We start from the raw sequence: 13,319 nt of genomic DNA on the forward strand, positions 1-13,319 counted from the left end.
TTCTCTATTAGGAGTTTCTCAGCCCACTATCCTGTGAGGTCTTGGTTCCTCCCTCTGAGATGTCTTTGTTTTATCAACCTTCCTGTCCACTTCTGAAGAGGACTTTGGAGAATATGACCCTCTTGATGGATGGCCCAGTTTCTCAGCTTGCTTTCTGCACATAGAAAGTTGAGCCTTCAAGTCTTTGTTTTGTTTTGTTTTTTTAAAGATTTTATTTATTTGACAGAGAGAGACACAGCGAGAGAGGGAACACAAGCAGGGGGAGTGGGAGAGGGAGAAGCAGGCTTCCTGCCGAGCAGGGAGCCCAATGTAGGGCTCGATCCAGGACCCTGGGATCATGACCTGAGCCGAAGGCAGACGCTTAACGACTGAGCCACCCAGGCGCCCTGAGCCTTCAAGTCTTTGTATAATTTCTCTAAGGTTATGCTGGCAGCAATTTTGCCAGTGTAGCTCTCAAAACCATTGTAGCTTTTGGGGCACCTGGGTGGCTCAGTTGATTAAGCCTCGGACTCTTGATTTTGGCTCAGGTCATGATCTCAGGGTTTCTGGAGCAGAATTCAGTGATCACTTACATACAACACCTACTGCTAATCACATCAAGTGCCCTCCTCAATCCCCATCCCCCATCTAGCCCATCCCCCACCACCTCCCTCTATCAACCCTCAGTTTGTTCTCTAATTAGCGGGTATTATGCTAAGCAAAATAAGTCAATCAGAGAAAGACAAGTATCATATGATTCACTGATATGAGGAATTTGGGAAACAAGACAGAGAATCGTAGGGGAAGGGAGGGAAAAATGAAACAAGACGAAACCAGAGAGGGAGACAAACCGTAAGAGACCTATTAATCTCAGGAAACAGACTGAGGCTTGCTGGAGTGGAGGGGGGTGGTAGGGATGAGGTGGCTGGGTGATGGACATTGGGGAGGGTATGTGCTATGGTGAGCGCTGTGAATTGTGTAAGACTGATGAATCACAGACCTGTACCCCTGAAACAAATAATACATGTTAATAAAAAAATAATAAAAAATATTCTTATGGTTTCCTTCCCTCTCTCCTTTTTTCTTTTTCCCCTTCCCATATCTTCATCTTTTTGTTTCTTAAATTCCACATATGGGTGAGATCATATGGTATTTGCCTTTCTCTGAATAACTTATTTCATTTAGCACTCTAGCTCCATCCATTGGAAATGGCAAGATTTCATTCTTTTTGATGGCTGAGTAATATTCCATTGTATATATACACCACATCTTTTCAGTGGACATTTGGGCTCTCTCCATAGTTTGACTATTGGGGACATTGCTTCTATAAATATCTGGGTGCATGTACCCCTTCAAATCCATATTTTTGTATCCTTTGGATAAATACCTAGTAGTACAATTGTTGGAACATAGGGTAGTTCTATTTTTAACTTTTTAATTTTAGATTTTATTTATTTATTTGACAGAGAGAGCTTGAGTGGGGGGAGGGCAAAAGGGAGAGGGAGAAGAAGCAGCCTCCTTGCTGAGCAGGGAGCCCGACATGGGGCTCAATCCCAGGACCCTGAGATCACGACCTGAGCCGAAGGCAGACAGTTAATCGACTGAGCCACTCAGGTGCCCCTATTTTTAACTTTTTGTGGAACCTCCAAACTGTTTTTCAGAGTGGCTACACCAGTTTGTGTTCCCACTAACACTATAAGAGTGTTCCCCTTTCCCTACATCTTTGCCAACACCTGTTGTTTCTTGTGTTGTTAATTTTAGCCATTCTGACAGATGTGAGGTGGTATCTTATCCTGGTTTTGATTTGTATGTCTCTGATGATGAGTGATGTTGAGCATCTTTTCATGTGTCTGTTGGCCATCTGTATGTCTTCTTTGGGAAAATGTCTGTTCATGTCTTCTGCCCATTTCTTAACTGGATTATTTGTTTTTTGGGTGTTGAGTTTGGTAAGTTCTTTATAGATTTTGGGTTTTTTAAAGATTTTATTTATTTCTTTATTTGTCAGAGAGTGAGCACAAGCAGGGGTAGCAGCAGGCAGAGGGAGAGGCAGGCTCCCCACTGAGCAAGGGCCCCGTTGCTGGACTTGATCCCAGAACTCTGGGATCATGACCTGAGCTGAAGGCAGACACTTACTAACAGAGCTACACAGGTGTCCCAGTTCTTTAGAGATTCTGGATACTAACCCTTTATCAGATATGTCATTTGCAAATATCTTCTCCCATTCTGTAGGCTGCATTTTAGTTTTGTTGTTTATTTCCTTCACTGTGCAGAAGCTTTTTATCCTGATGAAGTTCCAATAGTTCAGTTTTGCTTTTGTTTCCCTTGCCTCTGGTGACATGTTTAATAAGTTGCTGTGACTAAGGTCAAAGAGGTTGCTGCCTGCGTTCTCCTCTAGGATTTTGATAGTTTCCTGTCTTACATTTAGGTCTTTCATCCATTTTGTGTCTATTTTTGTGTATGGTGTAAGAAAGTGGTCCAGTTTCAGTCTTCTGCACGTTGCTGTCCGGTTTTCCCAGCACCATTTGTTGAAGAGACTGTCTTTTTTTCCATTGGATAGTCTTTCCTGCTTTGTCAAAGATTAGTTGGCCATAGCGTTGAGGGTCCATTTCTGGATTCTCTATCCTCTTCCCTTGATCTATGTGTCTGTTTTTGTGCCAGTACCATACTCTCTTGATGATTATAGCTTTGTAATACAGCTTGAAGTGATGCCTCCAGTTTTGTTTTTCTTCTTCAGAATTGCTTTGGCTATTCAGGGTCTTCTGTGGTTCCATACAAATTTGAGGATTCTTTATTCTAGCTCTGTGGAAGATGCTGGTGGTATTTTGATAGGGATTGCAATATATGTGTAGATTTCTACCGGTAGTGTAGACATTTTAACAATGTTTCTTCTTCCAGTCCATGAGCATGGAATGCTTTTTTCTTTGTGTCCTCTTCAATTTCTTTCATAAGTGCTTTATAGTTTTCAGAGTACAGATCTTTTACCTCTTCAGTTATGTTTATTCCTAGATATCTTATTGTTTTGGGTGCAATTGCAAATGGGATCCATTCCTTGATTTCTTTTTCTGCTGCTTCATTATTGGTGTATAGAAATACAACAGATTTCTGCACATTGATTCTATATCCTGTGACTTTGCTGAATTCATGTCTCAGTTCTAGCAGTTTTTTGGTGGGGTCTTTTGGGTTTTTTGCATAGAGTATCATGTCATCTGCAAATAGTAAAAGTTTGACTTCTTCCTTGACAATTTGGATGCCTTTTATTTCATTTTCTGGTCTGATTGCTGAGGCTTGGACTTCCAGTACTATGTTAAATAGTAATGGTAGGAGTGAACATCCTTGTCTTGTTCCTGACCTTAGGGGAAGGGCTCTCAGTTTTTCCCCACTGGGGATGATATTAGCTGTGGTCTTTTGTATATGATGTCGATGTATGTTCCATCTATCCCTACTTGTTGAGGGTTTTTATCAAGAAAGAATGCTATATTTTGTCAAATGCTTTTTCTGCATCTATTGAGAGGATCATATGGTTCTTATTCTTTCTTTTTATTAATATAAGGCTAACTTCCTTTTTTTAAAGATTTTATTTATTTATTTATTTGACAGAGAGAGACACAGTGAGAGAGGGAACACAAGCAGGGGGAGTGGGAGAGTGAGAAGCAGGCTTCCCACGGAGCAGGGAGCCCGATGCGGGGCTCGATTCCAGGACCCTGGGATCATGACCTGAGCCAAAGGCAGCCGCTTAAATGACTGAGCCACCCAGGCGCCCCTGTAAGGCTAACTTCTTTAGAATGTTTAGGGTGATATATCCTAATGTTTGGGGTGATATATCCTAAAAAATTATATATATATATATGTGTGTGTGTGTGTGTGTGTGTGTATATATATATATATATGAGAAATTTTTTTCTTATACAAGATATCTGATATAGGATAATATATATGTACATAGATGTATATGTGTATATATATATATATACACACACACATGTATGATCTACATATCCTATATGGTTATCTTCTTTAGTCACAAACCAACACATTTTATTTATTTATTTATTTATTTATTTAATTTATTTTTAAGATTTTATTTATTTATTTGACAGAAAAAGACAGTGAGAGAGGGAACACAAGTCCGGGGGAGTGGGAGAGGGAGAAGCAGGCCTCCCGCCGAGCAGAGAGCCCGATGTGGGGCTCGATCCCAAGACCCTGGGATCATGACCTGAGCCGAAGGCAGATGCTTAACAACTGAGCCACCCAGGTGCCCCACAAACCAACACATTTTAAAGAGTGTTCCATGCCAATGAGTACTTTCTCACACCATAGTTATAAATGGCTTCCACAGTGTGATTTATTTCTAAATTTTTTTTAATTTTGAGGTTCCTTTATTTGTTTATACATATTTATATACATTTTCATATCTTCTTAGAAAATTGAAATTTTATTTTTATGCTCCACAATGTGATTTAAATTGATGCATAGTTATCCCCTCTATGGAAGTAAGAACTTGTAACTAACCAATCTCTTACTTCTGCACATTTATATTGCTCCCAATAAATAAATAAATAAATAAATAAATAAATAAATAAATAAAATGATTATGGACAACCTGATCTTTTGGACAACTTTAATTATTATAAATCTTTTGGATAACCTTAATTATTCCTCAGGGTAAAACTACTGGGATTTAAACTCCCAGATGGAAGGCTATAAGTGTTGTGTGTGGTGGTGGGGGCGGGGGGCTGAGAAATTTCATAACCTAGTGGCCGTTTGGTAAAGAATATTGATTTTTCATCCTAAAAACTGATGATGCACATGTAATTTTCCCAAATTCTATTCAACATGACATGTTAACTTAAAACCTTTTTATCAGATAGAGAGTGAAATGGCATCTTTACTTTTCATGGGTTTGATTGCTTGAGATAGTGAATGTATTTCTTTTGTTTCCTTGTTTTGACTTTTTTTTTTTTCACGTGGAATGCAGTTACTGAGAGAGATGTGTTAAAAGAGAATGTGATTATAGGTTTATTTAGGTCCTTTAATAGTGTCAACAATTCTTTTATGGATTTTTGTATCTATGTTAGTAGGTGCATACAAAGTTTGGATTATTATGTATTCCTCTTGTATTGACTCTTTTATCTTAGGAAGTATTCCTCTTCATATCTAATGCTATGTCTTGCCTTAAATCTATTTATATGATACTAATACGGCCATATTACTTTTCTTTTGCTGGTGTTTGCATGTTATATCTTTTTCTATTTTTTTGCTTTCAACTCCTCTGTGCATATACTTAAAGTATTTCTCTTTACTTTATCTTTTAAAAGTGTTTCTCCTTAAAGAGCAGCATACATTTAGGTCTTTTTAAAACACCCAGTCTAATAGTCTTTTAATTGACTTTTTGAGCCCATTTACATTTCATGTAATTACTTATCTGTAGGATGTAAGTTTATCATCTTGCTAATTATTCTATCTGCACATCTCTTTTATGTTTCCTCATTTCCAATTTTTTTTTTTTAGAGAGAGAAAGAGAGAGAGAGAGCATGTGAGTGGGGTGGCGAGGGGCAGAGGGAGAGAAAGACAGAGAATCTTAAGCAGGCTCAGGGCAGAGCCTGATGCAGGGCTCAGTCTGACAACCCTGATATCATGGCCTGAGCCAAAATCAAGAGTCAAACACTTAACCAACTGAGCCACCCAGGTGCCCCTCCAATATCATTGTTTAAAAAATATATATTGTTTTTTCTAATAGGCCATTTTAACTCCCCTATTTTTTTTCCATCTATTTGCTTTTTGTACAATTCTTTTAGTGATTACCCAATAGATAGAAGCATTTATGCTGGACTTACTAATAACTGTGTTGAATTATCCCACTTAAAACAAAAAAACTTTAGGGACACCTGGGTGGCTCAGTTGTTAAGCATCTGCCTTCAGCTCAGGTCATGATCCCAGGGTCCTCGGATCGAGTCCCACATCGGGCTCCTTGATTGGCGGGGAGTCTGCTTCTCCCTCTGTCTGCTGCTCCCCTTGCTTGTGCTCTCTCTCTTTCTCTCTCTGACAAGTACCTAAAAATAAAATCTTTACAAGAAAACTTTACACAGTGTAACTCTCCAGACTCAATTTGTTTTCAAATGCATGAACCATAGTCTTATTTTTTTTAAGTACGCTCTACACCCAACGTGGGGCTTGAATTCACAACCCTGAGATCAAGAGGCACAGCCTCCACTGACTGAGCCAGCCAGGCGTCCCCATGAACCATTGGTCTTGCTCCTTCACTGCGCATGGACCTCAGAGAAATACCTCATCCACTACAGTCACTCAAAAATAGTCACTAACACTGACTCCTTCATTCAGTTCCAAAGCCCAGCGTCTTTTCTATAGACCAGAGAATCTCCAGCAGTCTCTGCACCAACCTGTTTCCATCTCCTCAGTGGAATCATTTGGATCCAGGAGTCTAGCACCTCTGGCTTTTCTAGGTGGGTTAGAATTTGAGGCCTGAATTCACTGTGTTCGCATAAAGAGTTTGCGTAAATTATGACCTCATGGAGCATTTTATTTCTTCTTGTTTTCCAAATGTGGTTGGAACACAGAACCTAAAGGTCACATGAGAGGAAGGAAGAGAAGTGTTGGCGAAAGATGCCACCCCCCACATCCGCCTTCCCTCGCTGTTGTGGACGAAGCCAGAGAGGGGTCCCTAGAGCAGGCTGCAGTATGATCCCTGAATTCCTCTGCCTCCTCTGCTTTGGTAAGTCCCTTGGGCCCGTCAACTGGGATTAGAGATAAAGGTGGGTGGAGAAAGATGTGACCACTAGAATTGGAAAGAAAAGTGGTAACATCTGCTTATCTTTACTGATTGCTTCATGTGTGTCAGGAACCTTGAGGGGGGCTTTAGATACATCTTACCCATCAAATGTTCTCCAGTATGCAAATACATTTCACGTCCATAACTGTCCTGTATGCCTCTACCATCCCTACTTATTTAAAATTTTATTGACTCAATATCTTTATTTTGTTTTATTTATTTTTTCATATCTTTATTTTATTTTTATTTTTTTTTCAAAGATTTTATTTACTTGTTTGACAGAGACACAGCGAGAGAGGGAACACAAGCAGAGGGAGCGGGAAAGGGAGAAGCAGGCTTCCCGCCGAGCAGGGAGCCCGATGTGGGGCTCGATCTCAGGACCCTGGGATCATGACCTGAGCTGAAGGCAGATGCTTAACCGACTAAGCCACCCAGGCACCCCTTAATATCTTTATTTTAAACAGGCCCATTCTTCTGAAGATGGAAATTTTATGCCAATAGCTTAAATTAATGTTTTTTTTTAAAGATTTTATTTATTTATTTGAGAGAGCGAGAATGAGAGAGAGAGCACAGGAGAGTGGGGAGGGTCAGAGGGAGAAGCAGGCTCCCTGCTCCAGGATCATGACTGAGCCACCCAAGCGCCCCTAAATTTTATTTTTTAATTTAAGCTATTGGTGGGCGCCTGGGTGGCTCAGTTGGTTAAGCAACTGCTTTCGGCTCAGGTCATGATCCTGGAGTCCCGGGATCAAGTCCCGCATCGGGCTCTCTGCTCGGCGGGGAGCCTGCTTTTCCCTCTGACCCTCCCCACTCTCATGTGCTCTCTCTCTCATTCTCGCTCTCTCAAAAAATAAATAAAATCTTAAAAAAAATAAAATTTAAAAGAAAAGCCAGGGTCACTTAGCAAAATATAGAAGGTTAATGTAAACATATATACAATGCAAAGGAAGAAGACATTAGGACATTCTAGCCATGGGCTGTTGGCCATCACATTTCTGAGCCCCCAGCTACTTCTTTATTACAAATGGCAGTTGGCCAGAGACAGATGTGTAAGAAGGTTGATCTCTAGCTTGAGTAATTCTTTGTTGTGATCAAAGGAGTGGGCGTGATTTGAAAGGGTAATACCTTTGTGATCAATGCTATAGAATACCATGTCACTGCATCCCCTGAAATCATCTGTAGAGCCCCCGTGGTTTGTATTCCATTCTGTGGGAAATACTGCTCTGACCCTTGCAAACAACCTGTGTGACGGAAATCAGACCCGTGTTGATAAATGAGGACCAGAGACTGACAGCTCAGGGTTCCTGCTCAGGGCCACACAGTGAGTGAGCAGAAACCTCAACATTCAAACCCAGGCCTGTCTGGCTCCAAAGTCACTGTTGTTTCCACTTGGTCATGATGGGATATTAAGAATGAGGCGTGGGCTCTTCATAATGGGAAAGTCCTTGGGGTGAGTCAGCAAGTGCCAGGTTGGGAAAATTATAAGGAGATGAAAGCAGAATGCTTCAAACTATCCCGGGGCACAGAGCTGGGGACAACTCAGGATGTCTGTTTGCTGGTGCTAAGAAAGCCTTCTTGGCACAAATAGGGACAGTGTGGGTCTTAGCTTAATTGGCTCCCAGCGATGTGATTGGTCTTCACAATAGTCTCTGATCCCTAGATTCTAGGGTAATCCCTGGGGCTTTCTTTGCCTTCAGGCTGGTCTATCTGGTGAAATGAGGAAAGGACAGTATCAGAAGTTTGAATCTTTCTACCAGCCTTGAAAAATCTGAGCCATGTTAACTTGGGGCATCTCTTCTGTTGGCCAAGGTGCTTCTTACTATGTTCCAGGATTGTGTAGACACTGGGGATGCTAAGGAGAACAGAATAGAGTAGCCATGTTCCAGGTGTTGACAAGACAGTAATGCCTTGTGTCTCCCATGGCATGAGTACACAAACACTCTTAAGGATTAAGGGGCTTGTGGACATTGGGGAACCAGGCCAGGTCCTGGGGCCGTGGGAGGAGTGAGCTGCACAGGAGACCTTCTGGGAGAGTGGGGAAGGAGCCCAGAGCAGAGCTGCAGCCACAGTCCAGGTGGGGAAATGAGAAGCCCCAGATGCATGACCTCCAGGGTCCGTGCTCAGCAGCAGCCCCCGGGGAGGCCCCTCGGGACGGGGCTCCAGGTGGATGCTCATGTCTCATGGACGGTTCTCTTGCAGGGCTGTGTGCTGGCCAAGGAAGCAGGACAACTGATGGTGAGTTCCTTCAGTCAGACCCTCCCTCCCCTTCACTCCAAACTCCCTGTGTCCCTTCTCTTTCCTTCAAGGGGTTTCCTGAGAGCAGACAAGGGCACCAAATCCCATCCCCAAATCTGCTTCCTTCCAGAGTCCCTTCCCAAGCCCTCCCTCAGGGCCTGGCCCAGCTCGGTGGTGTCTCGCAAGAGTAATGTGACGCTGCAATGCTGGACTTCTACCAAGAATGTCAACTTTGTTCTCAGAAAGGGAAAAGTTCGTTTGCAGTCTGTGCAATCACGGGCTTCCACAGAGGGCCTGGCTGAATTTCACCTCACTGGCCTAAACACCGACAATGCTGGAGAGTATGCCTGTGAGTACTACAGACGAGGGAGCCCGTACATACGTTCACAGCCCAGTGACGTCCTCCTACTGCTGGTGACAGGTGAGGAGGTGCCTCGGAGGGACATAGGGTCTTGCAGGGACAGGTGTGGGGGAGGAACCCGAGGGAGGGAGGGAACAAGGGGAGATGAGAAACACAGAACAGACTGACCTGGCTCAGCTTCATCCAGGGCTTGCTGGGGAAATCTTCCCACAGTCAGAGTGGAAAGAGGGTGAGACCAGGGATCTGTCATTTCCCCCCCTTGGCGGGAACCCCTGCCAGGAGAACAAGGGAGGGTGGGGGGCCCCGGGCTGCTCCCCATGACCTTGGTGCCCTCCTTTTCTTCCAGGAGATTTATCAAAACCTTCCCTCCAAGCCCACCAAAGGGGTGAGGTGACCGCAGGAGACACTGTGACCCTGCAGTGCCAGAGGCCAGACAATATTTTCGTGCCTGTAATGTTCGCTCTACTGAAGGCAGGAGCAGCAGGGCCCATACAGGTCCAGAGTCCTGCAGGGAAGGAGACGGACTTCTCCTTCCGGACTGTGACAGTCAGTGATGCGGGGAACTACAGTTGTGTGTACTTTCTGATGAAGGCTCCTTTCCTGACCTCAGAGCCTAGTGATCATCTTGAGATCCGGGTGACAGGTGAAGTTTTGCATGATTCTTAGGACATTTTAAATTTTTTTTTTTAAGATTTTATTTATTTGCGAGAGAGAGAATGAGAGACAGAGAGCATGAGAGGGAGGAGGGTCAGAGGGAGAAGCAGACTCCCTGCTGAGCAGGGAGCCTGATGCGGGACTCGATCCCGGGACTCCAGGATCATGACCTGAGCCGAAGGCAGTCGCTTAACCAACTGAGCCACCCAGGCGCCCCTCTTAGGACATTTAAAAAATTTAATTAATTCATTAATTAGTTTGTTTTTATTTTGGCTATTTATTTTCTTTCTCCTGTTTTGTTGACCTATAACTGGCTTATAACACTGTATAAGTTTAAGGTGTGCGTCTTTTTTTTTTTTTTAACTGGAGAGCATTTCTTCTCTTTCTGATTCCTGTTTCTCCTTCACTTTCCTGAGCATCTCCTTTTTAAATCTCTCCTTTCCTACTTTCTAGTCTTTGGCGTTTGTTGCTTTGCATTCTTGGAGAATGTCTCAGGCTGTTCTTCCAAACGATCCATCCCGCCACCACCAGAGCCCCTCCTGCCACCCTGGGCGTCACTTAGAGTTGTGGTGCATCCTGCTGATGGCAACTTCATGGCGGTACCTTTCTCGCGCTTAGAACACGGTGCTCCCCCAGCTGCCTGCTTTTCTGGCATAGATGTGGCATCTTCTAAATTGATCTTCTTCTTGCTTCATTGGATGCTACACCCTGCTTCCTCAGTGGTGTAAATGTTTGCGTGTGCGCTGTGGTCAGCGAACGTTCTGTAGTTGGAAAGCAAGGTCCGGGCAGGCGGTGCTGAGGGATGCAGAGGGCATCCTGGGCTTGGTGGGGTCATCACGGGTCTCTCCCCATGGACTCTGTCTCCAGGGAGCATTGTTGCTGATGTCTTCAGACATGAACTCTGCACTCATGGCACGTGTGAGCTGGAAGATTCAAGTGCAGGTTCTGTCTAGGAGCCAGGGCCAATGGCGAGCCCTAGCTCTTCTTGGGTGAAGCTGAAATGAAATACATGGTGGTTCTGATGCTCAGCTACTAAGCTTGAATTTTCTGGAGCTCACTGGCTGCACTGTCTTTGCTCTGAGGAGGGGAGCAGACGGAAGCCCTGAACTACTTTCATTCTCTGTGCAGCACCTTTGGGTTTTGAGGTTGCTCCTTAGCCTGATTCCTACTACAAGGAAGGAGAAGGGGAAAGGGCAGTGTGGGAGGATGGAAATGAGATGAAGAGCAAAGAAATGAAGGAAGAGCGGTAAGGCAGAGAGAATAGAAAGGAGACAAAGGAAGACCCACCACAACTCTCAGGAAATCCCACATGTGGTTTGAGTGATTACAACGTCAATGAAGGTGCAGCTGACCACTGGCCAGGAAGCACAAGCAGGTGCAGGAGAGTCACACTGGGCAGATCCACGTGAGAAGGAGGGATGCTCCTTTCCGGCTGGTGCTCATCCTCTTCTCTCTCCCAGCTCCCCCAGATGCCACGTCGGGGGATTACACCATGGGCAACCTCATCCGACTGGGTCTAGCTGCCATAATGGTGGTGATTATGGGGGCTCTCGTGGTGGAAGCCTGGTGCAGCCAGAAGGAGTCTCCACGTGGATCCACATGAAACACCTGAGCGCCTCTCTTGTTCATGGGCTGCTGTAGTGACATGGGGTTCTCTAAACACCAAACTCTACCATGGGACTTCTTGTGTTTCTCAACATGGGCACAGATGGCATTTTTGGTGGGATATTTCTTCACCATATGGGGCCATCCTGTTCGTTGTGGGAACATTTAGCACCATTCCTCTTTCCCATTAAAGAGCAGTTGAAGCCCCAAATCACTGTGGAAGATGATAACAAGCAAGTACTACTGCACTTTTCCAACACCCCTAGATATGGAGGATGGGAGTGGGGTGGTGTCCCCCCGGCGGAGAGCCCGTGTTTGGGGGCCAGGAGAAATATTTCTTCTCTTCCTCCCTTCCTGATCTCACATCTGTCCTTCTACACAAAGGCTCCACAGCTGTCCAGGGGGAATGATGCGTCCTTGATCAAGTTAACAGCTTGTGTGAGATCTGGTTCTCCTCTACCCTGGGACAGGAGGTGCACATGAGGGAGATTTGGGAAGCTTGCAGATGAGATGTGATCTCACTCATTTCCTGACATTATCTAAGACCCAACGTGGCCCCTGCATCTTCTGACAGTGTCATCTAGGATAGTGACAGGAGTGACCAGGAACTGTCCCCCACTTTGAAGGCTTCTTGGTGCTCAGGATGACATAAATTAAGATAGTATCATTTGGTTGTTAAATTATTTGTGCGTCAAAATCAAAATTAATAAAGTATATGGCACCAGCTCACTTTTACTGTTAATACGATACAGAAAAGGTGGAATTTAACCACAAATTCCATACCAGTTAAGTGTGATACAGTGTTCCACAGTGTTTTAGTAAAAGTAAAAGCATCATGACATCCTGGTGTTCCATCACCTGAGAAATTTGAGAATAAATATCTTTTACTTAAGTGTGATCTTGTTTTCTGAAATCAAAAGCTAAGAACCAGTGGTCTTGAAAAGGATTTTCTGAACTGTGGGTTTATGTCTGAGCCATTGAAAGGCATCAAAACTGCTCTCATAAATCATCCCTTGCTCTCAGGACCAAGCCCCAAAGCATCAACATGCTCCTTTAGGTCAAGAAAGATTTAGGTCCGCTTCCCTTAAGACTTCTGGTACACAAACATTGAATAAATGCCAAAACCGTTTACAAAAAATGGTAGCATTATTGAAAGCTTATGTCTCAATCTAATTGTGGTACTCTCAAGTTAATGATAGGATTTATACCCGCAAATCGATTCTTAGACCAATAGGGGCCTTGAGGTCCAGAAACTGGAAACCAGCAGTGAGATGTCCTCTTTTATTTAAGTCTGAAGAGGCATCTCCCTGCCTGTGCTGATGGTCTCTCTTGGAGGCAAACTCAAAACTGAGGCTCCTTTTTTTGTTTGTTTTTTAAGGATTTATTTATTTATTTATTTTCTCAGAGAGAGAGAGAGGGGGGGGGGCACAAGCAAGGCAGGGGCAGAGGGAGAAGCAGGCTCCCTGCTGAGCAAGGAGCCCAGTGTGGGACTCCATCCCAGGACCCTGGGATCATGACCTGAGCCGAAGGCAGATGCTTAAGTGACTGAGCCACCCAGGTGTCCCTCGGAGGCCCTTCCTGAAAGTGAGGTCCAAAGACGCTGGTGACCACATCCCCATCTAAGCCTTGCTCACCGTTGTCTGACATAAACCACTTACTACAGCCAGACCACACTCCTTTCTACTCCCTGCCACCTCCGCC

The 13,319-nt window shown here is 44.1% G+C and overlaps 1 protein-coding gene across 2 annotated transcripts; it reads left to right on the forward strand.

Moving 5' to 3' along the window:
* Positions 1-6,323: 6,323 nt before the first annotated feature.
* Positions 6,324-12,692, forward strand: LOC117997855 (T-cell-interacting, activating receptor on myeloid cells protein 1-like). 2 transcript variants are annotated; one of them, XM_034986361.1, is made up of 6 exons: positions 6,324-6,440; positions 6,555-6,709; positions 8,963-8,998; positions 9,129-9,419; positions 9,706-10,002; positions 10,467-12,692. In XM_034986361.1, the coding sequence occupies exons 2-6, from the start codon at positions 6,601-6,603 to the stop codon at positions 10,739-10,741; spliced, it is 1,008 nt and encodes a 335-aa protein (XP_034842252.1). In that variant the 5' UTR covers positions 6,324-6,440; positions 6,555-6,600; the 3' UTR covers positions 10,742-12,692. The 2 variants fall into 2 exon arrangements, with proteins under 2 accessions (XP_034842252.1, XP_034842253.1); XM_034986362.1 differs by lacking the exon at positions 6,324-6,440 and having other exon boundaries at positions 6,577-6,709; positions 11,474-12,692.
* Positions 12,693-13,319: the final 627 nt, after the last annotated feature.

This window comes from Mirounga leonina, unplaced genomic scaffold, assembly GCF_011800145.1.
Source record: "Mirounga leonina isolate KUSES-001 unplaced genomic scaffold, KU_Mleo_1.0 Mir_376, whole genome shotgun sequence".
Classification (NCBI taxonomy): Eukaryota; Metazoa; Chordata; class Mammalia; order Carnivora; family Phocidae; genus Mirounga; species Mirounga leonina.

Coding starts and splice junctions, on each gene's coding strand:
- LOC117997855 (XM_034986361.1), top strand. CDS start 6,601: ATGCCACCCCCCACATCCGCCTTCCCTCGCTGTTGTGGACGAAGCCAG. Junction 6,710..8,962: donor CCTCTGCCTCCTCTGCTTTG/GTAAGTCCCTTG, acceptor GTTCTCTTGCAG/GGCTGTGTGCTGGCCAAGGA. Junction 9,420..9,705: donor CCTCCTACTGCTGGTGACAG/GTGAGGAGGTGC, acceptor CTTTTCTTCCAG/GAGATTTATCAAAACCTTCC.